This window comes from Dendropsophus ebraccatus, chromosome 10 (genome assembly GCF_027789765.1).
Source record: "Dendropsophus ebraccatus isolate aDenEbr1 chromosome 10, aDenEbr1.pat, whole genome shotgun sequence".
Taxonomy (NCBI): domain Eukaryota; kingdom Metazoa; phylum Chordata; class Amphibia; order Anura; family Hylidae; genus Dendropsophus; species Dendropsophus ebraccatus.
In genome coordinates this window covers 75455169-75476884 of record NC_091463.1, presented here as the reverse complement: position 1 = coordinate 75476884, position 21716 = coordinate 75455169, and the positions used below count along the sequence as shown (strand labels likewise).

General features: G+C 40.9%; 2 protein-coding genes across 3 annotated transcripts in view; one reads left to right on the top strand and one right to left on the bottom strand.

The window, feature by feature from the left end:
• The window catches only part of AXL (AXL receptor tyrosine kinase), a 61023-nt gene extending 49504 nt beyond the window's left edge, over positions 1 to 11519 (top strand). For both annotated transcript variants that reach the window (XM_069943397.1, XM_069943396.1), the window contains exons 16-20: positions 2724 to 2845; positions 3982 to 4091; positions 5137 to 5296; positions 6656 to 6792; positions 9250 to 11519. In XM_069943397.1, coding sequence (XP_069799498.1) covers positions 2724 to 2845; positions 3982 to 4091; positions 5137 to 5296; positions 6656 to 6792; positions 9250 to 9661 — 941 coding nt within the window. In that variant the 3' untranslated portion in view covers positions 9662 to 11519. The remainder of the gene's footprint in view (positions 1 to 2723; positions 2846 to 3981; positions 4092 to 5136; positions 5297 to 6655; positions 6793 to 9249) is intronic.
• Positions 11520 to 15636: 4117 nt separating this feature from the next.
• Positions 15637 to 20103, bottom strand: LOC138802949 (olfactomedin-4-like). The gene is made up of 5 exons (XM_069986743.1): positions 19938 to 20103; positions 18837 to 18983; positions 18540 to 18752; positions 18312 to 18462; positions 15637 to 17127 (listed from the first exon to the last, which is right to left on the bottom strand). The coding sequence occupies exons 1-5, from the start codon at positions 19992 to 19994 to the stop codon at positions 16289 to 16291; spliced, it is 1407 nt and encodes a 468-aa protein (XP_069842844.1). The 5' UTR covers positions 19995 to 20103; the 3' UTR covers positions 15637 to 16288.
• Between the last annotated feature and the right edge of the window lie 1613 nt (positions 20104 to 21716).

Here is a 21716-nt window from a genome sequence, read left to right as displayed (position 1 = left end):
CCCCCGTCTCCATGGTTCTCTTACGGAGAGGGGAGGGGTTGAGAGAGATGAGGCACCAAAACCTGACAACAAAGAGTTAATTTACAGTTACATCACCAGGCTATCTCCTCTGAAGTCAGCACTGACCTCTCTGACCTCTGAATACGACTTTCACGCAGGTCCCACTGTGTAATCTTTTGTTCTCTGCTCTCTGCTGGCGACTAATCTCCCTCCTCCCCCTCCCCTCTCCATAGAACAGACAGGGCCTTACAGGGCACCTATCTTCAGCTCCCTGGCCCCCTCCGACTTGCTTGCAGCCCGTTACAGACTACTACCCTAAGCATTTTCACAGTACTCCCTCAATTGTTCCATCTCCGTGAACCTTCTGCAAAACTCTGACTGGTTTTACCACTGACTGCTATGGCTTGTGATGTTTCTTTCATAGATTCCATGTGCTTCACCTGTATAAGCTTTATGGCCAAAAAAACACACTGTAAAACCACAGTAAAAACACATGCTTTTGCTGTGTATGCAGTTTTGCCGCACATGTGTTTTTAGTATTATACTAGGAAATTGTCGTTCAAAGCGTTCCTGACCTGTCTGTTTTAGATGATACTTGTATACCCTATATATAGCTCGGAGCAATTATTTCTTCATTTTCCATTTAGGCTATGTTCACACAGCGTGAACAACCGGCCGTGTCATGGAACGGCCGATCTCTGCCCGGATCATCATGGCCGGTACCTAAGATCATCCGGCCGAAGGGTTCTGATGCGGGCGCATCAGCGCGCGCCCGCATTAGAACCTCCCATAGCACACAGTGAAGCAAGCGGCCGGAGCCGCTCGCTTCACTGTGTGAACTGACAGGGTTTCAATGAATTGCGGCAGAATACTGACATGTCAGTTATTTGCGGTGCCGCACAGGATCCCGGCCGGAGCTTATATGATGTGTAAACGTTACGGGCGGGATCCCATTGAAAATAAGGCATTGTTCCACCCCGCAAAAACTACGGCTGTTGTGGCCATCAGCTACAACAGCCGTAGTTTTAGGTAGTGTGAACATAGCCTTAAGTTGAGTTGATGATCATGTACCTTAAAGGGGTGCTCCTGAGGGAAAAAAAATAACCAACTAGCATCAGAAAGTTACACAGATTTGTAAATTACTTCTATTTTAAAATCTCCAGTATTCCTGTACTTATCAGCTGCTGTATATCCTGCAGGAAGTGCCGTATTCTTTCCTGTCTTACATAGTGCTCTCTGCTGCCACCTCTGTCCATGTCAGGAACTGTCCAGAGCAGAAACAAATCCCTGTAGAAAAACCTCTCCTGCTCTGGACAGTTCCTGACATAGAGGTGGCAGCAGAGAGCACTGTGTCAGACTGGAAAGAATACACCACCTTCTGCAGGACATACAGCAGCTGATAAGTACTAAAAGGTCTGACGTTTTTAAATTAAAGTAATTTGCAAATCTGTAATAACTTTTTGACACAATTATTATTGCATACAAAGAGAAGAAGTTTCCTTTATACATGCCCTCCATTTATGATGACCTCTTGGATTCAATAACTGCAATTAAAAACCTTCGGCATGTGAACACACCCTTAAACAGCTGCTCAGTTAGGTGGTTTGTCCATTAATGCACATATGCTATGATGTAAATATATTAAGATTGCAGAATTTGCAGGAGAGTCTCTGTTATCCATCAGCCATCACCTTTAAGTGCTGAATACAAAGACATTTACTCTGTTCTGTGAAAGGGAAAATTATTGTCAATTAATCATCAAAACTGTAAAAATTCAACTTTTACAGAACAAGTCTTTTGTGTTTTTAAAACCAAACCCTTTGTTGCCACCTAGTGGCGGAGATCATGTACTGCATTTTTCAAATAACACATCCGCCAATCAACACAGCAGCCTCCACCCTTCTCCCTTACACAATCTATCATTTCCAAACTCCAGTCCCTGGATCCTAAGTAGATATTTTCCTTCACTTAAACCATCTGATTTTGGGTGTGCCGCCATTACCGCAGTGTTTTTCAGTTTTTAATGGATGTTTTTAAGTTATGGCATGGCTGTACTTAGGGCCAAATAAATTTAGAGAAAAACAGCTACATGATGTCCAAGAACGTATTTTCTCATAGGATTAATAGATTTTCCTATTTACTAAATGTTATATGTCTAGAGAAATAAATAATAATCATTGAAAGGAGCCTCAAGCTCTTCATTGTATCAGCTGTATTACTATCTGTTCAGAACATATCGGGGGATTTATTAGGATGTGCCCCAGGCAAATGCCATGGAAAAGGGGCATCAGCCATATCCCCTGATGGGCTGATGGGCTGGCAGGGGGTGTGACAAAGTATGGGAAGGCGTGGCCTCCCTTACGACAAATTTTTCATGAAGAGGGGAAAGGGGGCGGGGCTTTATTTAAGAGTGGCGTACTCATACGCCAGTCTTGATAAATGTCCCCCATCGTGCCTATGCTTTAGTATAGTTAGTTAATATCTGTTATCTTCAAGACTTTGCAGCTTCAAGTGGAATATTACTCAGCAGCAGGGACTTCTATCTTTGACAGGAGTCTCTGCTCCTGTACATACTATGTGTGGATAAATGCAGGGGCACTTCTGAGTTCAAATTATTTTGACAGATCTGTCGACTCGGATGATCACCCTGCAGTCAAGTATAATCCAGCCATTGATTGAACAATAATTTTAATACAGACTTTCTCCCTGTTTCCATCATTCAGGGGTTTGTCTTCAGAATACAGAGAATGAGGGATATCCATCGCCTGTTGTTATTTTGCCTTTCATGAAACATGGAGATCTGCACAGCTTCCTTCTGTACTCTCGGCTTGGAGATGCCCCCCTGGTATGTAGTGATATTGATAGCAATGTTTAAGGGCCCTATTACACCAGCAGATTATCTGACAGATTTCTTTGAGCCAAAGCCAGGAATGGACTATAAACAGAGAACAGGTTATAAAGGAAAGACTAAGATTTCTCCTCTTTTCAAATCCATTCCTGGTTTAGCTGAAAAAAAATCTGTCAGATAATCTGCTGTTGTAATAGGGCCCTAAGGAAAAGGTGATCATCTGTTATCAGTACTGACAGACTGTAAAGGGACACGCCCCATTGACAATGATCGTGTCTATTTACTTCCATTAGGAATAACAGAGATAGCAAAATGAATAGTTTCTAGAAGACATCAAGAAATTTTATTTTATAGGCAATACAATACAATACAATACAATACAAGTCTGTACTAAAACCATAAATAGCCCTGCTAGAAAAGATAACAGGATGTATACCTTTGAAAATGGAACAAACATAATCATAAAGTCCATTGAAGTGGTACTATAGTGAAAAAAAAATCTTTAAAATCAACTGGTTTCAGAAAGTTATATAGATTTGTAAATTACTTCTATTAAAAAAAAAATCTCCAGTCTTACAGTACTCATCAGCTGCTGCATATCCTGCAGGAAGTGGTGGATTCTTTCCAGTGTGACCCAGTGCTCTCTGCTGCCACTTCTATCCATGTAAGGGAACTGTCCAGAGTAGAAGCAGGTCCCTATAGAAAACCTCTCCTTCTGTGGACAGTTCCTGACTCGGACAGAGGTGGCAGCAGAGAGCACTGTGTCAGACTGGAAAGAATACACCACTTCCCGCGGGACATACAGCAGCTGATGAGTATGGGAAAACTTGAGATTATTAAATAGAAGTAAATTACAAATCTATATAACTTTCGGAAACCAGTTGATTTTCGCCAGTGTACCCCTTTAAAGTGAATGGATATGCCAAAGTTGACATCACCATACCTTTCTTCCTTCATACCACAATCGTCCTACACATTCCTAAAGTGAACCACCTACCCCAAGGACGAATTTTCTGTTATAAAAACTTTAGCGTCAGTCTTCACATTGGTATATTTTAGTGAAATTAGTGCAGAGAGAGAAGCCTTCGACTTTGTTGACCCTTTGTGACCTTGTATAACACCTTGGCTTGCAGTACCTCCCAACACAGATGCTGGTGAAGTTCATGACGGATATAGCCAGCGGCATGGAGTATCTAAGCAGCAAAAACTTCATCCACAGAGACCTGGCTGCCCGGAATTGCATGTAAGGTTCTTGGGGTAGACGGAATATTATCATCTGCCCATTAATAGAACAATTCTCTTACATACTGTATTCCACAAGTTATTGCTACTTTATTCTAACAATTTCCTATATGGTTCAGTTATGTAAGAATTTTGTTTTCATCTTCAGAGGAGTAGCACTGGTCTCTTGGCCTTGGTGCAAAATCTGTAACTAGTCCTTCAACCAGTGTTCTGAGAATATATGTGCAAGATACGAGAATCCATAGATGTAAGATATCCATAGAATAAGGCCATGTTCACACAACGTATATTTTCGTAAAAGTACGCCCGTTGTTGCCGGTTGCAACAACGGCCGGGATTAATACAAAAATATACGTTACGTTGCCGTCTATGGAATCCCGGCCGGTGTGTATACACATACTATACGCTCCAGCCAGGATCCCTAGCGGCGCTGCAAAAAAACAACATGTCAGTTTTCTGTAGCCGCTATTCATTGAATAGCGGCCGCAGCGAACCTGTCAGTGCGCACAGTGAAGCGTGCGGCTCTGGCCGCACGCTCCATTGTGTGCTGTGGGGAGTTTTGATGCGGGCGTGCACGGATGCGCCTACATCAGAACTCAGCAGCGCTAAAGATCATCCGGCCGCTACTGCAGTACCGGCCGCGATGATCTTATCTGACACCGGCCGTTCCGTGACCTGGCGGGGTCAAGAAACGCCCGGTGTCATACAATGTGTAAACATAGCCGAATACTGTATGTAGGGAGTCATTCTTTGAGTTGCAGTACACCCCTCTCAGCATTTGATTACTGGTGGCTGAAGAAGTTAGATGCAGCCCTAAGGATAAATCTTGTTTTCCAGGACTCCCTAGGGCTTCCTCTAACTTTTTCAGCCGCCTGTAATCAAATGCTGAGAGTGCGGATTTGGTCGAACCCGACTGTGCTTAAGGTTTGCTAATCTATGTCTATGACTTATAGCATGGCATGTGAACACGTCCTTCCTCACCCTTTTTATGTGCTTCAGCTTTTCTACTCTCCATCTTACATATTAATCTCAATCACCTTACTCAGGTTGAATGAGAACATGAACGTCTGCGTGGCTGACTTTGGTCTGTCCAAGAAAATCTACAATGGAGATTATTATAGACAAGGTCGGATAGCCAAAATGCCAGTGAAATGGATTGCAATAGAGAGCCTGGCAGACCGCGTGTACACCACCAAGAGTGATGTGGTGAGTCACTATGCAAATCTATAGATTAGTCATTTTGTAATCTACATGCACTAAAATCTAAAAAAGATGGACTGCAAATTGTGTAGATTTTTTGCTAAATAATAATGGTATTTATTGCTGTGATAGAATTTATTTTAGAGTAAGTAGAGAATAGTAGGGGTGGGAGCCACACTGCTTTTTTGTTGTCCGTTTAACAACAAAAAATATGTAAAAACAGATGCAGAGATGGATGCAATTTGTGTGCATCTGTTTGGATCCACTTCCATTATAAAACAATGAATCAAAACAGATCAGGTTTCGTTGTTTTTTTGTAGTGTACACAAAAACATGGCTGACCACTTTTTTGTGTACGTTAAAAATAACCATTTCAAAATAGACCCATTAAATGGATTGCAAAAAAAAAAGTGTGGAGCTACCCAAAAAGTTCTTCCCTTCGGACAGTTCTTACTTGATAGAAGGGCCCCCTTTACAATAGGATGATTACAAAGGGTCTCTATCCTTGAGATCAGCTACAATCTGTAAGGAGACCTGGTAGTAAGTGTACAGTTAGCCTCCAGCACCACCAAAGGGAAAATTAAGCATTACACAGGTACCCACTCACCCCTCTGGCCAAGGGTGAAATACTCTTTAAGGCTACTGTGTGTTTACACATCATTAAAATGACGGCCAATTTTATTGGATGGCCATCATTTAATGGCAAATAACCGTTGTTTTGAAACAACTTGCTTGCCACAAAATGACATCTGTGCAATAAAAAACGACCTCCTGCTCCCTGCTGCCATCATCTTGTTGTGCATGTCCACCATTGCTGGCAAGGGCTGCGTGTGCCGACTTGCCTGTTTGCACCTGTGCTGCTGATCTGTCTGTCTCGCGCTACTGGTGACGCGGATTGTGCATGAGCCGTAGGGTAGACCAAGAGCGCACGGACAACAGATCAGTGGCGAAGATGCAAACTGGCAAGTGGGCGCGCGCGGCCCTTGACAGCAACGGTGCATGCGGGCAACAAGATGACAGCTGCAAGGAGCAGGAGGCTGGCCAGCAGTAAATATGCATAAAAAAAGGGGGAGGGGGGGAGTAGTGGTGAAACATGCCAAAGTAACATACAAACTACTCCTCTTTGACTCTTGGTTATGGTGGGTTTGTAAAGACTGTAGATGTAGATGTAGATGTAAAGACTGTAGATGTAAAGACTGTAGACTGTGTATGGCACAGATGCACTGAACACAGGTTCCATACACAAAAGGGAATAGACACCTACACTACACTGTCAGCCCCTAGGGTCCGGTTCAGGTGCTGATGGAATCCCTTTGAAAAATATTCCAAAATTGCAAAGAGTGACTAATATTCTTCTCTTTTCAGTGGTCTTTTGGAGTCACCATGTGGGAAATTGCAACACGGGGCCAGACGCCTTATCCTGGGGTGGAAAACAGTGAAATCTATGACTATTTGCGACAAGGGAATCGGCTGAAGCAACCACCAGATTGCCTGGATGGATTGTGAGTATTGATTTTTGTTTAGTTACTTGTTGTAATATAACTATATGTACTTTAAAGCAAACACATTTGAATGAAAGCCAGACTATTACTGTATGTGTACATTAGGAAGACTGAAGGTTATCTGAATAAGTATTAAAGGGAACTTGTCACCTTAAAAGGGCAGTCTAACACAGGAGGAGCTAGGCAGATTGATATACAGTTTTATGGGAAAATATTCAAATTTTCTTCGTATACATCTCTGTGTATTCTGGGCTTGATATTTTGAAATATTTAATATTCAAGTACATTTTTTCTTTGAAATTCCATTTTTTTTATTGTTCAGTTATGAGATTCCCTTTCATGTTAGTTTCTGGCTTCCGATCCCTGGTTGCCATCCACCTTGGTTTTAAACCAGAATAAAAAAAATTTCATTCCTGATCTGAAAGACATTAAACCACATCCTGTAACTGAAGCCATCTAGGACATCTGACAAATGATTCCCGACAGAAGCTTTTGAAGTCCACACCACATGATCTGGGAAAGAATTTGTGTGTGTTGATGTGCCACAGATTAACCCACTATGATTCTCCTAGAGAAACAAAAATGTGCATAAAAAATAAGATTATAATATAAATTTGCCAGAGCAGGTTCTGTACTAATGCTGAACAAGCAGGGAATGTAGAGGGCTCCGAGCTCACGATCCAAAAGCATTTTGAATGTAGGGATGGATGAGAATGACCTTTAGTATAGACTGTATATGGATCAAAAAGTTGCTCAGCTATTTGTATGATTAGTAAAAAGAATTTTTGTAGTTCAATAAATGCTGAACTGTATATAAGGTGGTACGTATACATTGTACATTATCAATATACTTAAAGGAGAAGTCCCACCAAATTTAAAAAAGGGTGGAAGGCAGAGGGGTACAGGAAAACAATAAATAATAATAATAATAATAAATTACCTAAACTCACCTGCCCCCATGCCTCCGTTGCGTCGCTTCTGGGTTCCGCTGGAAACCAGCTCCTCTAGCTGCAACATCATGGCCCAGCTGAGCAGGCAATCATTCTGCCAGGTAAGTGAAGTTGCAGCTGGAAGAGCTGCAGGTCCCTTGCGGCTGTCAAAGGGTCCCGGGAGCGGTGCTACAGGTACGAGGATAGGTAAGTTTGCTTAGTCTATTATTTTCCTGCACCCCCTGGCTTCTTGATTTTATTTAATTTGGTGAGACTTCTCCTTTAACCTAAATATATATCTACACACAGAGACAAAATTACATGTATAGCCCCAAAGCAAATCAGTTGTTTCCAGTGGTTTGACTAGCCTTTGTGTGACTAAATATTCTGCAGGACAGCCCATCCCTAGGTACTTAGGTAGGGGAAGTCTTACTTCTAAGACCTTCACTGATTGGCACAACAAAGGGATGTCCCCTTCTTTGTCTAGACATTCTCTGTGGCTTACAAATATGGGTGACTGTGCCCAATACTTTGTCCGATTTCATTCACTTGAATGGGTCTAGCTGTAATATGAGGCTCCCAAATGTATGAATGAGTAGGCAGTCAAGAGGCCATTGAGATCACATGGGCAGGGGTCTCAGAGGTAGGCTTCATCATTAAAGGGGAACTCCGGATAAGAAAAACTTGTTTTCTATTAAAAGTACATTAAGGGTGCGTTTACACCTACCGGATCCGCAGTTGACTTTCATGCTGCGAGTTTGCAGCGAAATCAGCTGCGGATCCTGTACTGTGACTCTCAATGGGTCCCATACACGCAGCGGATCCGCTACCTGCATGGGACCCGGCCCCTTTAACCCCTGTGCCGCCTGCAGCTTACAGCCCCGGCCCCCTTAAACCCCCAGCACCGCCCGCACGCCCGATCGCCGCCCCGATATCACAGGAGGCTTGGCTGGATCCGCCAATCCCCTAAGTGATTCACCATCTCTGTCAGGCCAGAAGCAGCTGCTGCTCTAATTTTACTGATTGCCATGGGTGGGGGCTGTGATTATCACATGAGGGAAAGCATTGCATTCTGGGAAATGCTAAACCAGGAAGGGCAGAAACACAAAACAGAGCAAAACCCCCCCAAACTAATGGATTTTTGGTAGTTTAAAAACTGCGATAGATGGGTAAGTAATGCGTTATGCTTCTGAAGAAGTTTCATTTTTTTTTAACCTCTACCTGGAGTTCCCCTTTAAAACATTGATGGCCTGTTGTAGGAATCATGAAGTTCACTTTTTTTTTTTTTTGCTGTTCTTCGAAATCAAGTGCTGTTATGGATCCTTATTTTTTCTCCTTTTTTCATCTTTGGTTGGGGATGGAAGGGTGTAAAATAGTAGTAAAATCATATTCTCTTCAAGGATCCTCATTTTTGTGATGCACAATACTATTTTAAGTTGCAAAAGTTTTTCATGTCCATTCTCCATTCCATAATTTAACTTTGCGGTCCAGAATTTTTTTAAATAATAAGTATCTATCTTCTTCCTAGGTATGAATTGATGGCCAATTGTTGGCAATTAAATTCCAAGGATCGTCCAACTTTTGAAACACTTCATGGAGAACTGGAGAAAATTCTTAAGAATTTACCTCCAGCCAAAGACCCTGAAGAAATTCTTTACGTCAACATGGAAGAGCCTCTTTCCTCTTCCTTTAGGGATGAAGGTGAACTTGGAGCTGTGGGTGGTTTGGATGTAAAGGATTTTGGTGACGACATATTTTCAAAAGCCACTTCTGTCACCGCAGAGGTCCATCAACCTGAGAATACCAACCGGTATGTCATGTGCCCCAGTCGGGAAGCCACAAGACTTCTCACTAATGTATTCACAGAACATCCACGTTACAGTTCAGCTTTAGAAGAAGGGACTTTGGAGGAGCTCTTGGCTGGTCAAGGATCCAGATAATAGGCACAAGCTAGATGTTTCTTAAAGACTTCTTCAAGAGTTCATATCTTAAATTTAGGTGAAATACTACCTTTTTAAACAACAACTCTCCAAGCATTCCTTTTTCATAATAAGGCATTGGTGAAGCAAAACATTTCCTTGGTCTTCCAGCTTTCCTCTAGTAATATATGAAGAATGGCTGGATAGTCATGAAAGCACAGCCTCGACGATGGCTTCACGGGCCATTTATATTGTGGTACAATGAACTATGTAAAAAAGTGTACAGAGACTCAGAGCATCCCAATAATGAGTGAATACAAGATACAGAGAGCTGAGATGAAGGATTTAAAATTCTTTTAATATTCCTAGGTAAATATAATGGAAGAGGGGCCTTCAATCTCTTGTACTTGATGGTCCTACAGCTCTCTGTTCTGTGCCATAGTCAAAGGGAAACTTAATGAATGACAAAATGGACAAGAATATTTCTTGATTTATTTTTATTTGAAAGAATTACTTATCTCTTACAGTGGTGTGTGAGAGTCACATTTGGCCATCACATTTTACAGTATTTGTTAGTTGTACCACCACTGATGATGAGCCTCAAACAGTAAGGATAATGTATATATCTTTTCTATCTTTGTAATGTTTTACTTGGTTGGTGAAACCACTAATGTTCATAGGTTGGAGAGTGGTTTTAGTTAACTCTAAAGACTGGCACCATTGGCTGTGTCTATAGTGGCACAATAGGCAGTAACCAAGAAATGTGTAGTGCAAAGTGGCAACTGCTATTTTGATAGATAGAAAAAAAAATTGCTTTATGGCAGGGGTTGTAAAAAGATAAGAAAAATTATATACTCACTTTCTTTGGTCATAAACAGTTGTCTAGCCAGTGTTCCAGGCCCTCTGCTGGTCTCCACTTTCTCCAGGTTCTGTGCTGGGGTTAGAACAGAACATGTTTATTATGTTTATACAACCTCCAGCCAAGGAGCAACCCTTTTAACACGTGTTCTATGTGTCATCCCGGCCAAAGTCACAAAATTCAATCAAACGTAAAACATTACCAAGTCCCTTAATTTGGTCCTTGCAAATCTATAAGGTTTACAGTTACAAGTGAACAATGTAGGTTGATTAGTTTAATATAAATTTCACTACTTGTTTTCATTGTATTATACAGACAAAATATTGGCATAATACTCTCAAAGCATATTTATCACAGCTTTAGTCATCTCCAGTCTTTGTTGTGGTGGACTATTTGAATTTCATGATGGCTTTAAGGTCCTATTATACGGGATGATCATTTCCCCATCAGGCAAATATCACCCTGTATAATATGGCCAATCTAGTGATTGTTTGTACAGCCTTAGACATGGGATTATCGAGCCATATAAAAGGCTCAGTAAAGACAGTAAAGACTCTTTTACATTGTGTCTCGGTCCGTCTTATCTGGGCTTTAACGGCCCACAACATGGAGCCTGTGCTCCCCACCTACCATGTTCTACATATAATACAGGTGTTGTCTTGTTTGGCAAAGAGGCCTTTTGGCCGAAGTCCAGTGACTGCTTCATCTGTACCCCCTAAAACTATGAACCTGTAGAAGTGCCTTATTTCATAAATTAGGCATTAGTGTTAATGGTGAACAGTTCTTTATGGATATCTGGGCTATTGCCAAAAAGAATGGCACATGTATACACCATCTTCTACCATCTTTGCTGTGTGTTTAGGTAACCATCTTGTTTACTACTATTGTCATCAGGTAAAAATATGTACAACAAAATAGAATACTTTGTGACTTTGGCCTCCATAGAGACTGTAAGCAGCACTTTAGTCCATACATTGTGCCTGTTGAGTGGGTCAAGTGATTTATTTTTGTGAGGGGGGGGGGGGGGGGGGATTATATAAAAAAAAAAGTACACTTAAGCCAACTGATCAAATACAATGGTCAAGACTCAATTCTAAATGATGTTGTTATCAGTATTATCATGTAACTCTGCATGGAGAGCAGTCCTGCACTGTGATATATTGTGAGCATTAGACCGAGCCCTTAGGGACCATTGCTGTGTATGCAATCTTTGCTGCCATAAGTGTTGGGAGTAGAGATGAGCGAACTTGCCGGATTTCTGGTTCGTATGAATCAGAAAACTCGGCGGCTGACTCCCGCTGTCTGCTCGCTCTGTGCAGCGGGTGGATACAGCATAAGGAACGCCTGGAAAACTGGGATACAGCCATTGGCATTGGCTGTATCCCAGTTTTCCAGGTGTTCCTTACGCTGTATCCACCCGCTGCACAGAGCGAGCAGACAGCGGGAGTCAGCCGCCGAGTTTTCTGATTCATACGAACCAGAAATCCGGCAAGTTCGCTCATCTCTAGTGGGGGGGTGCTAAATTTTAATTTTGCTAAATTATTTCAGTCATCACTGTTAGGGATGGTTTGGATGAACCCGAATGCTCGGCATCGGATTCCTGCTGTCTGCCCGCTCCGTGCAGTGGGCGGATCCAGCGGGAAGACCGCCTGGAAAAATGGGATACAGCCTATGGCTATGGCTGTATCCCATTTTTCCAGGCGGTCTTCCCGCTGGATCCGCCCGCTGCACGGAGCGGGCAGACAACGGTAATCATTACCGAGGGTTCGGGTTCGTACGAACCCGATCCGAACTCGGTTCGGACCATCCCTAATCACTGTCCATAATATAACCCAACAACCAGATAAAATATATGGTAAGCACTCATAGAAAATATAAATGGTTTCTACAAAAATGTATTTTCTTGATAACATTTTGTTTAAAAAATGTCTAAAAGGGCATTCCTTTATAAAAATAGAAATGATGATGTAAATTCTAGTCATTCCATCAACCGTTTGTATACAATGACCTTTTCCAGCATCCTTGTTTATATGCCAGTTTGCAATGGGATGTATTATGTGTATTATAATATATTACATTTAGGATGGGCAGGGTTATTGGCATGCTCACGTTTTCTGTGGCACCCTGCGGTAAAAGGAATGGACTCTGTCTCACTTATTCTTTCTGTTTTTGGCACTCTTTGTCGAAAAGGTGAATTTTCTGATATATGTTGTTACCACTTTTTTTTTTCCTGAAATGTAGCACCAGCTAGTTGTCACTGCCACATACCCATGCACTCTTTGTATCCTTTTTGATAATACTCGTCTTCAATTACTTTTTCCATTACTTAAAGGGGGTTGTCTGGGATTTGAAAAAAATAATTAAAATATTTCTCTGAAAACAGTGCCATTACCACCCCACATATTGTCTGTGTTTGGAATAGCATCTCATCCCAAATGAATGGGCATGGGCTGTGATATCAGACACAACCTATGACCAGGAGTGAAACTGTTTCTAGACATAAGCAGACCTTTCTTGTTTACCGGACAGCCCCTTTAACAATGCAGAATAGAGGGTATTGTTCTGTCGGTGCTGAAGAGGAAATACCACATATTAATAATATTTTAGCTTTACTAAACAAACCTCAGCCCTATTAGGAATACATGTAAGACATCTTACTTCTCTTGGGCCAGAGTTTTGCAGTCATAACATGGGCTTATTGAAAGGTCTATATTATGGCTGTACAGCTAGAGCCATCCAAACTTCTACTGAATCGGACTTAGATCATCATGGAACCCAATGGTGATTTTAGTCTGGTAGAGTAGAACCATGCAGTTTTGGGGTGTTATGACCCTACTGCACTTCTGTGAAATCAGCCTAATGGTGCCGAAACTCTTGATGCTCAACATGGTGATATAATAGAATATGAATAAGACAGTGGTACTAAGACTTTGTGCACATTAGTAATTGCTGTTCTGAAAGCAGTGTTATTAAAGGCAATCTGCCTGCATGGGTCAACTTCATTAAATAGGTGTCCTGCTGAAAGATAAAGGCTAATGGACATGTCTGCAAAAACACGTTCCTGCACGGATGGTGTCCTGCGGAGCTTTCGGCATCATTTTTAGAGCTCTGATACTGTTTGAAAGTTTGTGCAAGTGGAAGTTGGCCTACCTTAGCAGATCCTCATAACAGAACCATGTCAATCATTCTGGAAGGTTATGTCCACCTCTTTCATGAATTATTTTATGGTTTCATAGAATCTATAATTTTTTTAAAAAAAGCTTTTCAATAGTCAAACAATAACATCAAAAATCCCATATTTCTTGTCTGAACAACTGTTATGTAGATGTCATGCATGTTTCCATGGTAACAGACTACAATCAAACTCTGTGTAGTCTGATTCTGCAGTCTTAAGTGATTTTACTTGCCCCTACTTTTCACTAACAAGCATTGGGCTTGCGAGCGATCAATAGGGAACAGATGGGTTTCATTATGGCTGCAGGATTTGACTACACAGGGTTTAAAATCCAATAGGTGCTGTAAACACAAAACAGATTCATTTTGGCTTATTTGTTTTTATTAGTTTAGCTACTTTTGGACAATTGAAAATAATTGGTTAAGGAAGTGGACATAACCTTTAACCTCTTAGAAAGATTGATGCAGCTTCCACAACTGTCTGTACCCACTAAAAGCAAAGGGACCACTAAGTGTTACAATGGTGTATAGCATTCCACTAGCAGTACTTATGGTACAAGTGCAATGAATTGTTATCCGTTTCCAGTTCTTGTGGAGAAACCTCTTTGGGACAAAGTGAGATATTTACATTGCCGATAGAATTATCCTTGAGCGGATATTCTAGTTACTTGTTACAATCAATTTTGTTACAAATGTACATACATATTTTTTGTATATGAAATGAAATATATATTTCTTTACACTTTGCTGATAGAGAAGCTTGAATTGTCAAATAAATGCTTATTTTTAATCAAATATTGCTGTTTTTCCTATTAGTTGACTTATATTGATTTTGTTGTATATTTTAACAATTGCCAGAGCATTATTTTTGTATTTGATCTGTGACTGGTGAATGGGAATGAGTTAGAATACCAGGCATTGCGTCCCGGTTTCATCTATTGAAGGTGGAACACTGTCTAATTTTAGGACAGTGATAACTTTACTTGTTATGAGGAACAGTCATTAGAAAAAAAAATTACATATAACAGAGATATGTCAATAGTTTTGATCAGTTGGGGTCCGAGTGAAAATTAGGAAAATGAGCATCCCTCTCCATGCTCTGTGCCTGTCCAACCTGGAAGGACCATAGACTTACATTATGCGGCCAGGTTAAATAACAGAGAGCTGGGAGAAAATGTGCTGTGTGCAGATTTCTTTTTTAGGGTCCTGATATTTTTTGTAGTTACAGTAACAGTATTTTCTTGCGTATCAAACTACTTTTTAACCCAGGAAAATCTCCTCAAAAGTCAGGGGTGGTCTTATAGGGCGGGGGATGAAAAACTTTGAAACCAGACTGGAGAATCTGCGGTCACCGCATACGGTGGGGGGAGTTCAAAAATGCCCACATCTTAGTCTTATATGGCGAGAATATTTTAATCTCTATGGGAGAGATTTATCAAACATGGTGTAAAGGGAAACTTGCTCAGTTGCCCCTAGCAACCAATCAGATTCCACCTTTCATTTTCCAAAGAGTCTGTCAGGAATCAAAAGTGGAATCAGATTGGTTGCTAGGGGCAACTGAGCCAGTTTCACTTTCCACCATGTTTGATAAACCTCCGCCTATATTTTAATTGTAAAAGTTGGGGGTTGTCTTATACACCCAGTTTTCTTAAAAGCTAGAAAATATGGAACCTTTTCTATTGTGCCATGCCAGTTTCTCCTGGTCAACCAGCCCATGTATGTACCCAGCCATCATGGGTTTTTTTTTTACGTACTTCCTGGAACACACACAGAAAACCACATTGCTGAGTTCTGTATTTTATACAGGACACTCGTATAGCGGCATTAGGGGCTTAAAGTTAAGTTCCACTCTGTGAAAGATTCCCAACCTACCATGTGCCATAATACTGGTAACATAGAGGTCCTTAGGCCCCTTCAGGTTAAAATATATATAGTGTGGTGTAGAATTAAAGTAATCCATCAGTAGTAATAAACATTTTATTAGAAAACAAAGTTTGCATTTAATAATTACAGCATTATATTACAGCTTCAATGAAATCTCAACATTTTATCATCATGTTATTTTTAGGTCCAAAAGTCTGTGGTGATTGGTTTTTCAATATATGGATAGCAGTCAGAATACTAAAACCTTACATACACATAGATTTAGGACATAACATTCTGGTTACCTTCAGCTGCCACTAGAGGGAGCTTAGGAGCTTCTTGTATACTGAGTTATCATTTAGTTCAATAGATTATTAGTATGCAGTAGGTTTGTAAAGGTCGGCAGCATTCTACCTTTTGAATTTATATTTATGCTTTTACTTAGAGCAGTCTCTCAGAAATATAACACACTGTGTAGATGATTGATCAACACAGAATTGTGGATTTATTTAGGTTAAAACTATGTAAATGTTAACAATCAATATCTAAAGGGTTAAAAGCAAATGGAGTGTAAAGGATAAGTTATATACACGGAGTGAACTTCTTTAAATGAGTATAATATTATGTCTATTACGTCTTTAACCCCTTAAGGGCCGATGGGTTATGTTGTGACCCCGATATGAAGTGCACCGCCCCCCCGGCTGCTATCAAAGGCCAAAGGTGGAAACCCCGTATAGACAAACACAGGTTTCTTAGGCAGAATCAGATAGTGGTTTAAAGGCTAGATCATATGTGACTTGGTAGCCATCATTGTACATGTAGAGCTTGTGATCATTGGGGTTGTAGGAAAGACTCTGCACGTTCTCCAACATTTTGTCAAAGATGATGCTCATCTGACCTTCCTGACTTGTCTTGGTGTCATACATGTAAAAGATTTCTTCATTTCTGGTGCTGAGGGTTCTAGTGGCATATAAGACCCCGCACACCATGAAGGTGTTGGTGGCACCAGGCTTGTACTGAGATGTCAGCCAAGTCTTCTCCACCTCCAAGGTAAGAGGGTCAAGTTTGCCAATAACAATGTTTCCAGCGTTTTCTTCTGTAGCAAAAATGACCCAGAGGCCGCTTTCATCACTGGCTAAGTCAATATCTTGCCAGACAGAAGAGGCGTAAGAGAATCGGTTGTTAAAGGTGGCATCTGTGAGCGTCTTACGTTCCACTCCATTGGTGTTTACATTAAACTTACAGATGTCCCTGCTGTTATAACAATTGTAATATAAGGAATTGTTGAACATGATCACTCCTCCACCCTGACCACAGCTGGAGTAGTCTGGATGACTACGAGGCACCGGCCTGGAAAGCACCTTCTCTGTGGCCCCTTTGTAGAGTAAGAGATCATCATATTTGGGGTAGAAACGGATCACATTCATTATACGGGCATCTGTCATGAGAGGGGCCACCCAGTGTACATCTTGGTTAGCACCTGGGTAAGAGTCCTTCCCCCACCCTCCAAATCTATAGGAAAAGCTTAACCAGTTCAATTGGACGACAAATGGTTTGCTGATGTTGACAATTCCCCCATGATTGCAGGATCCTATGGATGTTAAAGATGGAAAACATTATTTAAAAGTATAGACATCACTTTATTTTATTTTATTGCAACTTTTTTGATATCAAGATTTTTTTTTTGTTATGCAATTTTGTTGTCAGGTGCAGCTAGATATTAAAGTATGTGGATTTAAAGAGGTTTTCCAGGCAAAATGGAGTGATAAGTTATCAACACAATAGCTCACCAATCAACCAGAGTTGCATCTGAATCAATCAGCTGTTCGGCGCCAGCACTACACAGTAAACAGAGTTTGTCTCCCTTCACTATGTAGAGGTGGCTTTGTGTAACTGCACCTCAGCTCCTGTTCAAGTGAATAGGAGCTCAGCTGCAGTTACAGGTTGCCACCGCTACACACTGCAGTGAGAAGAACTCCGTTCACTTTAGTGCCGGTGCCAAACACGTAATGGATAGCTGTTAGGATACCCCATCAGTCCATTTTGCTTATAAAATCTCTATCAAAATTGAAAGTTTTTGTACAATTTAAATATTGCCTAGATACTACAGAGGTTGGCTAGTTTGGGATGAGGAAAATAGCAATGACTTCATGGCCGGCATGTTCATCAATAAAATGCAACAAAAATTTGATACATTTTTTACACTTTATGATTTCTTTTAACCACATACTTCAAAACAGTACAAGTCGGAGAAAAAAAGTTGCAATTGAAGGGGTTTTGCACACGGGTGCTTTTTTGATATATGCCCGGGGAGGGGGTTCTTGAAAATAATAATGTACACTTACCCCCCTGGCTCCTGCACCACTGCCAAAGTCTTACCACTTAATCCCTGCTGTGCTGCTTCTTTCAGGTTCTGGGGCATTGAACTTGAAGGCCCTTTCAGTCAATTAAAAGCTGCAGTGGTGTCCTGCCTGATTGGCTGGTTGGGACTGCAACATCACAACCCCAGAACCCGGAAGCAACAGCACAACAGAGATGAAGGGATAAGATATCGGCCGTGGCACAGAAGCCAGGGAGGTAAGTGTACTTTTATTATTTTCATGCACCCCCTCCCCGGGCATATATAAAGAAAAGAAAACAAACCCTACCTGGACAACCCCTTTAACATTTTTGTATGTTGGATTGCTAAGTCTTTCTCAAAATGTGTAGCTTTGCCTGTGTTCTAATATTTATATCTGAGGATATTAGTTTTTATAAGAAACCCCATTGACTTACCGTAATTGATTGGTGCTGGGGCTTGATTATCTTTGTTCTTCTCACAATCCTCAAGTCTCTTGCGCAGTAAAGCAATCTGCCTTCTCACAGCCAGGACATTGTTTTTGTCGTACGATTCCAGTTGGTTCACCATGACTGATATATTACGGACCTGGATATTAGACACAAGAGGACAGTGTTTAGATTTGCCTTTGCAGGTAAGTTCTCCATATCTTATATGAGTCTTACCTCCACATAGAGCTCCTCCACAATAGTATTGGATCCATCAATTGAAACTCGAAGTTTAGTAACCAATGACTCAATTTCTCTGATCTCCAACTTCAGCAGCTCAAAGTCTAGTTCTGTGTAAGATACACCACCCATCTCCATGACTTCCACCCGTCTGGTCAAGTTCCTTAGCATCTGCAGGTATCCAGTCAATGTAGCTTGGTAACTTTGCATCTAAAAGAAAGATCAGATTTTATAAGTACTTCACCTCAAGAGAGAAACTAACAACTGATCTATTAAATTTTCATCTAGTTTTACCTTTGTAATCTCTTGTTTGACATTGATGCTCAAATTCTTGTTGTAAATTTCCAGAAACTCTAACCGATCTGCAGGGAATGTGGTGTCTGGAAGGGCAACAGAGCAACGACAAACACCACTTTCATCGACTACCCCGGTGGTGTTCACCTGTAGAAGGCCGAAAGGTTGTTTAAGGCTATGTTCACACTATGTAAAAACAATGGTCGTATTTCATAATTCGTATTTTACATAGTGTGAACATAGCCTAAGACACATTTCCAAAAATGATACGTCACTGTCAGGAATATATCATTAAACCGAGATAGATAGATAGATAGATAGATAGATAGATAGATAGATAGATAGATAGATAGGAGATAGATAGATAGGAGATAGATAGATAGATAGATAGATAGATAGATAGATAGATAGATAGATAGATTGGAGATAGATAGATAGATAGATAGGAGATAGATAGATAGGAGATAGATAGATAGATAGATAGATAGATAGATAGATAGATAGATAGATAGATAGGAGATAGATAGATAGGAGATAGATAGATAGATAGATAGATAGATAGATAGATAGATTGGAGATAGATAGATAGATAGATAGGAGATAGATAGATAGGAGATAGATAGATAGATAGATAGATAGATAGATAGATAGAGAAAATTGATGGCTGAACGGCACTGTGCTGACTTTGAGTCGATTGGCTTCCAGCCGGTGGGTGCACGTCCTTGGTAGTCGACCCCCGACTCCACAGGATAAGAAAACAAAGCAAGTAGACGGCACTCCAATCAAGTGAATACGTGCAAGTTTATTCATCCGTGTACGTACAGCGATGTTTCGACTCAAACATGAGTCTTTTTCAAGCCTCATGTTTCATTCGAAACGTTGCTGTACGTACACAGGTTTGATTTCTAAGATAGATAGATAGATAGATAATGATAGATAGATAATGATAGATAGATAGATAGATAGATAGATAATGATAGATAGATAATGATAGATAGATAGATAGATAGATAGATAGATAGATAGATAGATAGATAGATAGATAGATAGACCTTGAAGCATTTTCACTAATTATCTATGACACCTGTAACTGGTACTCACTAAATTATCAGCACGGCTATGCAGAACACCCACAGCCAGGATAAGTAGAAGCAGCATCTTGTATCTTGTCCCTCTCTTGGTCAGGCACAGTAGCAGCAGCAGCTATATTTATGTACACAGGTATGGGAAGGGGGAATGGCCTCTCTGAATTTCCACATATTTCTCAAATGAACCCCCTTCCCCATTAGTTTCGGTACACACCCCTGCCCATTTTGTTTCTGCTTGTTGAGAAATCACATTGTTGTCTGAGGTGAAGAAATGTCCTTTACAATGTGCATACTGTAACAGACAATCCTGTAGTGAAGCAACAAAAGGATTATATTATTAACCCATCTTGTGCTGGGTCATCTATACAGGATCTGTTTTTACGTTCAAGCAACAGGGTTGCTGAATACTGGTATTGAACCAGCCGGTGGGCTCTGGTGTTTTGGGGGTAACAACCACCCCCGGAAACATGGTCAACCAGACCTTAGGAAGAACTGATGTGAGTTGCAGAGTGTGGGTGCTGGTGTGGTAGAAGAGATGACAGATTTCCACTTTAAACAATGCTCAACTTTACTGGAACTTATCTTCAGTGCAATACAAAAGGTAACAGTGCTTAGATACTTAGGTGCAAAAATCAATGGGAACAATAATAGCTTGAAGTAGAATAGAGTAAGACGAAGAAGTTGAGAGATAGGAGATAGGGGCAAGATAGAAGGGCCCTTGCCTAATTTAGTAAGTACTCTGTGCAGATATAGGGTAAGTGTGTGAAACATCTTAAATAACTCCTCATACTTAGATATAGATAAGTCCTAGTTATCTTATCTGACCGCCTTCTGCCTCTCAGAATCAGTGACCGCCCTGATAGGTAGTACCAGTCCCAGGCCTTTGTCTCTGGGGGTAGTCAATTAGTAGTTTCCTTCCTACTTAGTCAAGCAAAGTTCAGTAGAGAGTGGCTATCTTGCACTGTGCTCTACTGCGGTTCATCCTTGCTTTCCTCTCCTTCTTTAGGGGCTTGACTGTCCTGACATAAGAATCCATGGCATAGGCAAGGGGGTTGCTCCTTTAATTCCGGTTCCCCACTGCTAAGTTGAGCAGTGTATGACCGCCATAGTCTCTGACCCTAAGAAAACAGGAACATACTTGACTGGTCTAGTGAGTGTTGAACTTGCTAAACCTTCCTACATAACATTGCAGCTGTGCACAAAGGGGAGTGACACCTAGTGTTTAGAGTATGGCACAGCAGCTAATTGTACTAACTGTGACACCTGTGTTCTGTCTTTGCATGCAGTATATCCATTGCTAGCTGCACTGTTCATATGTGGCCAGCACTAACCTGCTTATTCACTTTATTGGTAACCTGAGCTTTGGAAACACTTTGCCTATTCTATCTAACCAATGGTCTGTTAGCACAGAGAGGCCACAATGATGTACCTCACTGTACCTATACTGTATACAGACCCAGTAAGCAGTTCTGAATTTTATACGTATCCTTTTTTCTTTATATGGAATTTATTTCACGTACAATATCCTAATCAGTTTCATAAGTTCCCTCTTTTAATTTATGGTTTCCTATTGCAGAAGAGGATGGAAAGTGCAAGAACTTTTTCCTGGACAAGAAATTATTGCATTGAGGATAACTGCCAAAAATGCTATTCTATTTCCCATTCACTCTTCATTATTTACTTCTTGTATGCCACAGTGATCATATATCTCCGCACCCTCCCCTGCCAGCAGGCTTTCTATAAACTGATATCTAGTATAAAAGGATGAATAAAGGACAAGGTGGGAAAGGAG

Bases quoted from the DNA above. Each gene is read 5' to 3' on its own strand.
- LOC138802949 (XM_069986743.1), bottom strand. From the start codon at position 19,994: ATGCTGCTTCTACTTATCCTGGCTGTGGGTGTTCTGCATAGCCGTGCT. The intron at 18,463-18,539 runs GTAAGACTCATA...TCTAATATCCAG, and splicing joins TGGAGGAGCTCTATGTGGAG to GTCCGTAATATATCAGTCAT. The intron at 17,128-18,311 runs GTAAGTCAATGG...TAACATCCATAG, and splicing joins CCCAGCACCAATCAATTACG to GATCCTGCAATCATGGGGGA.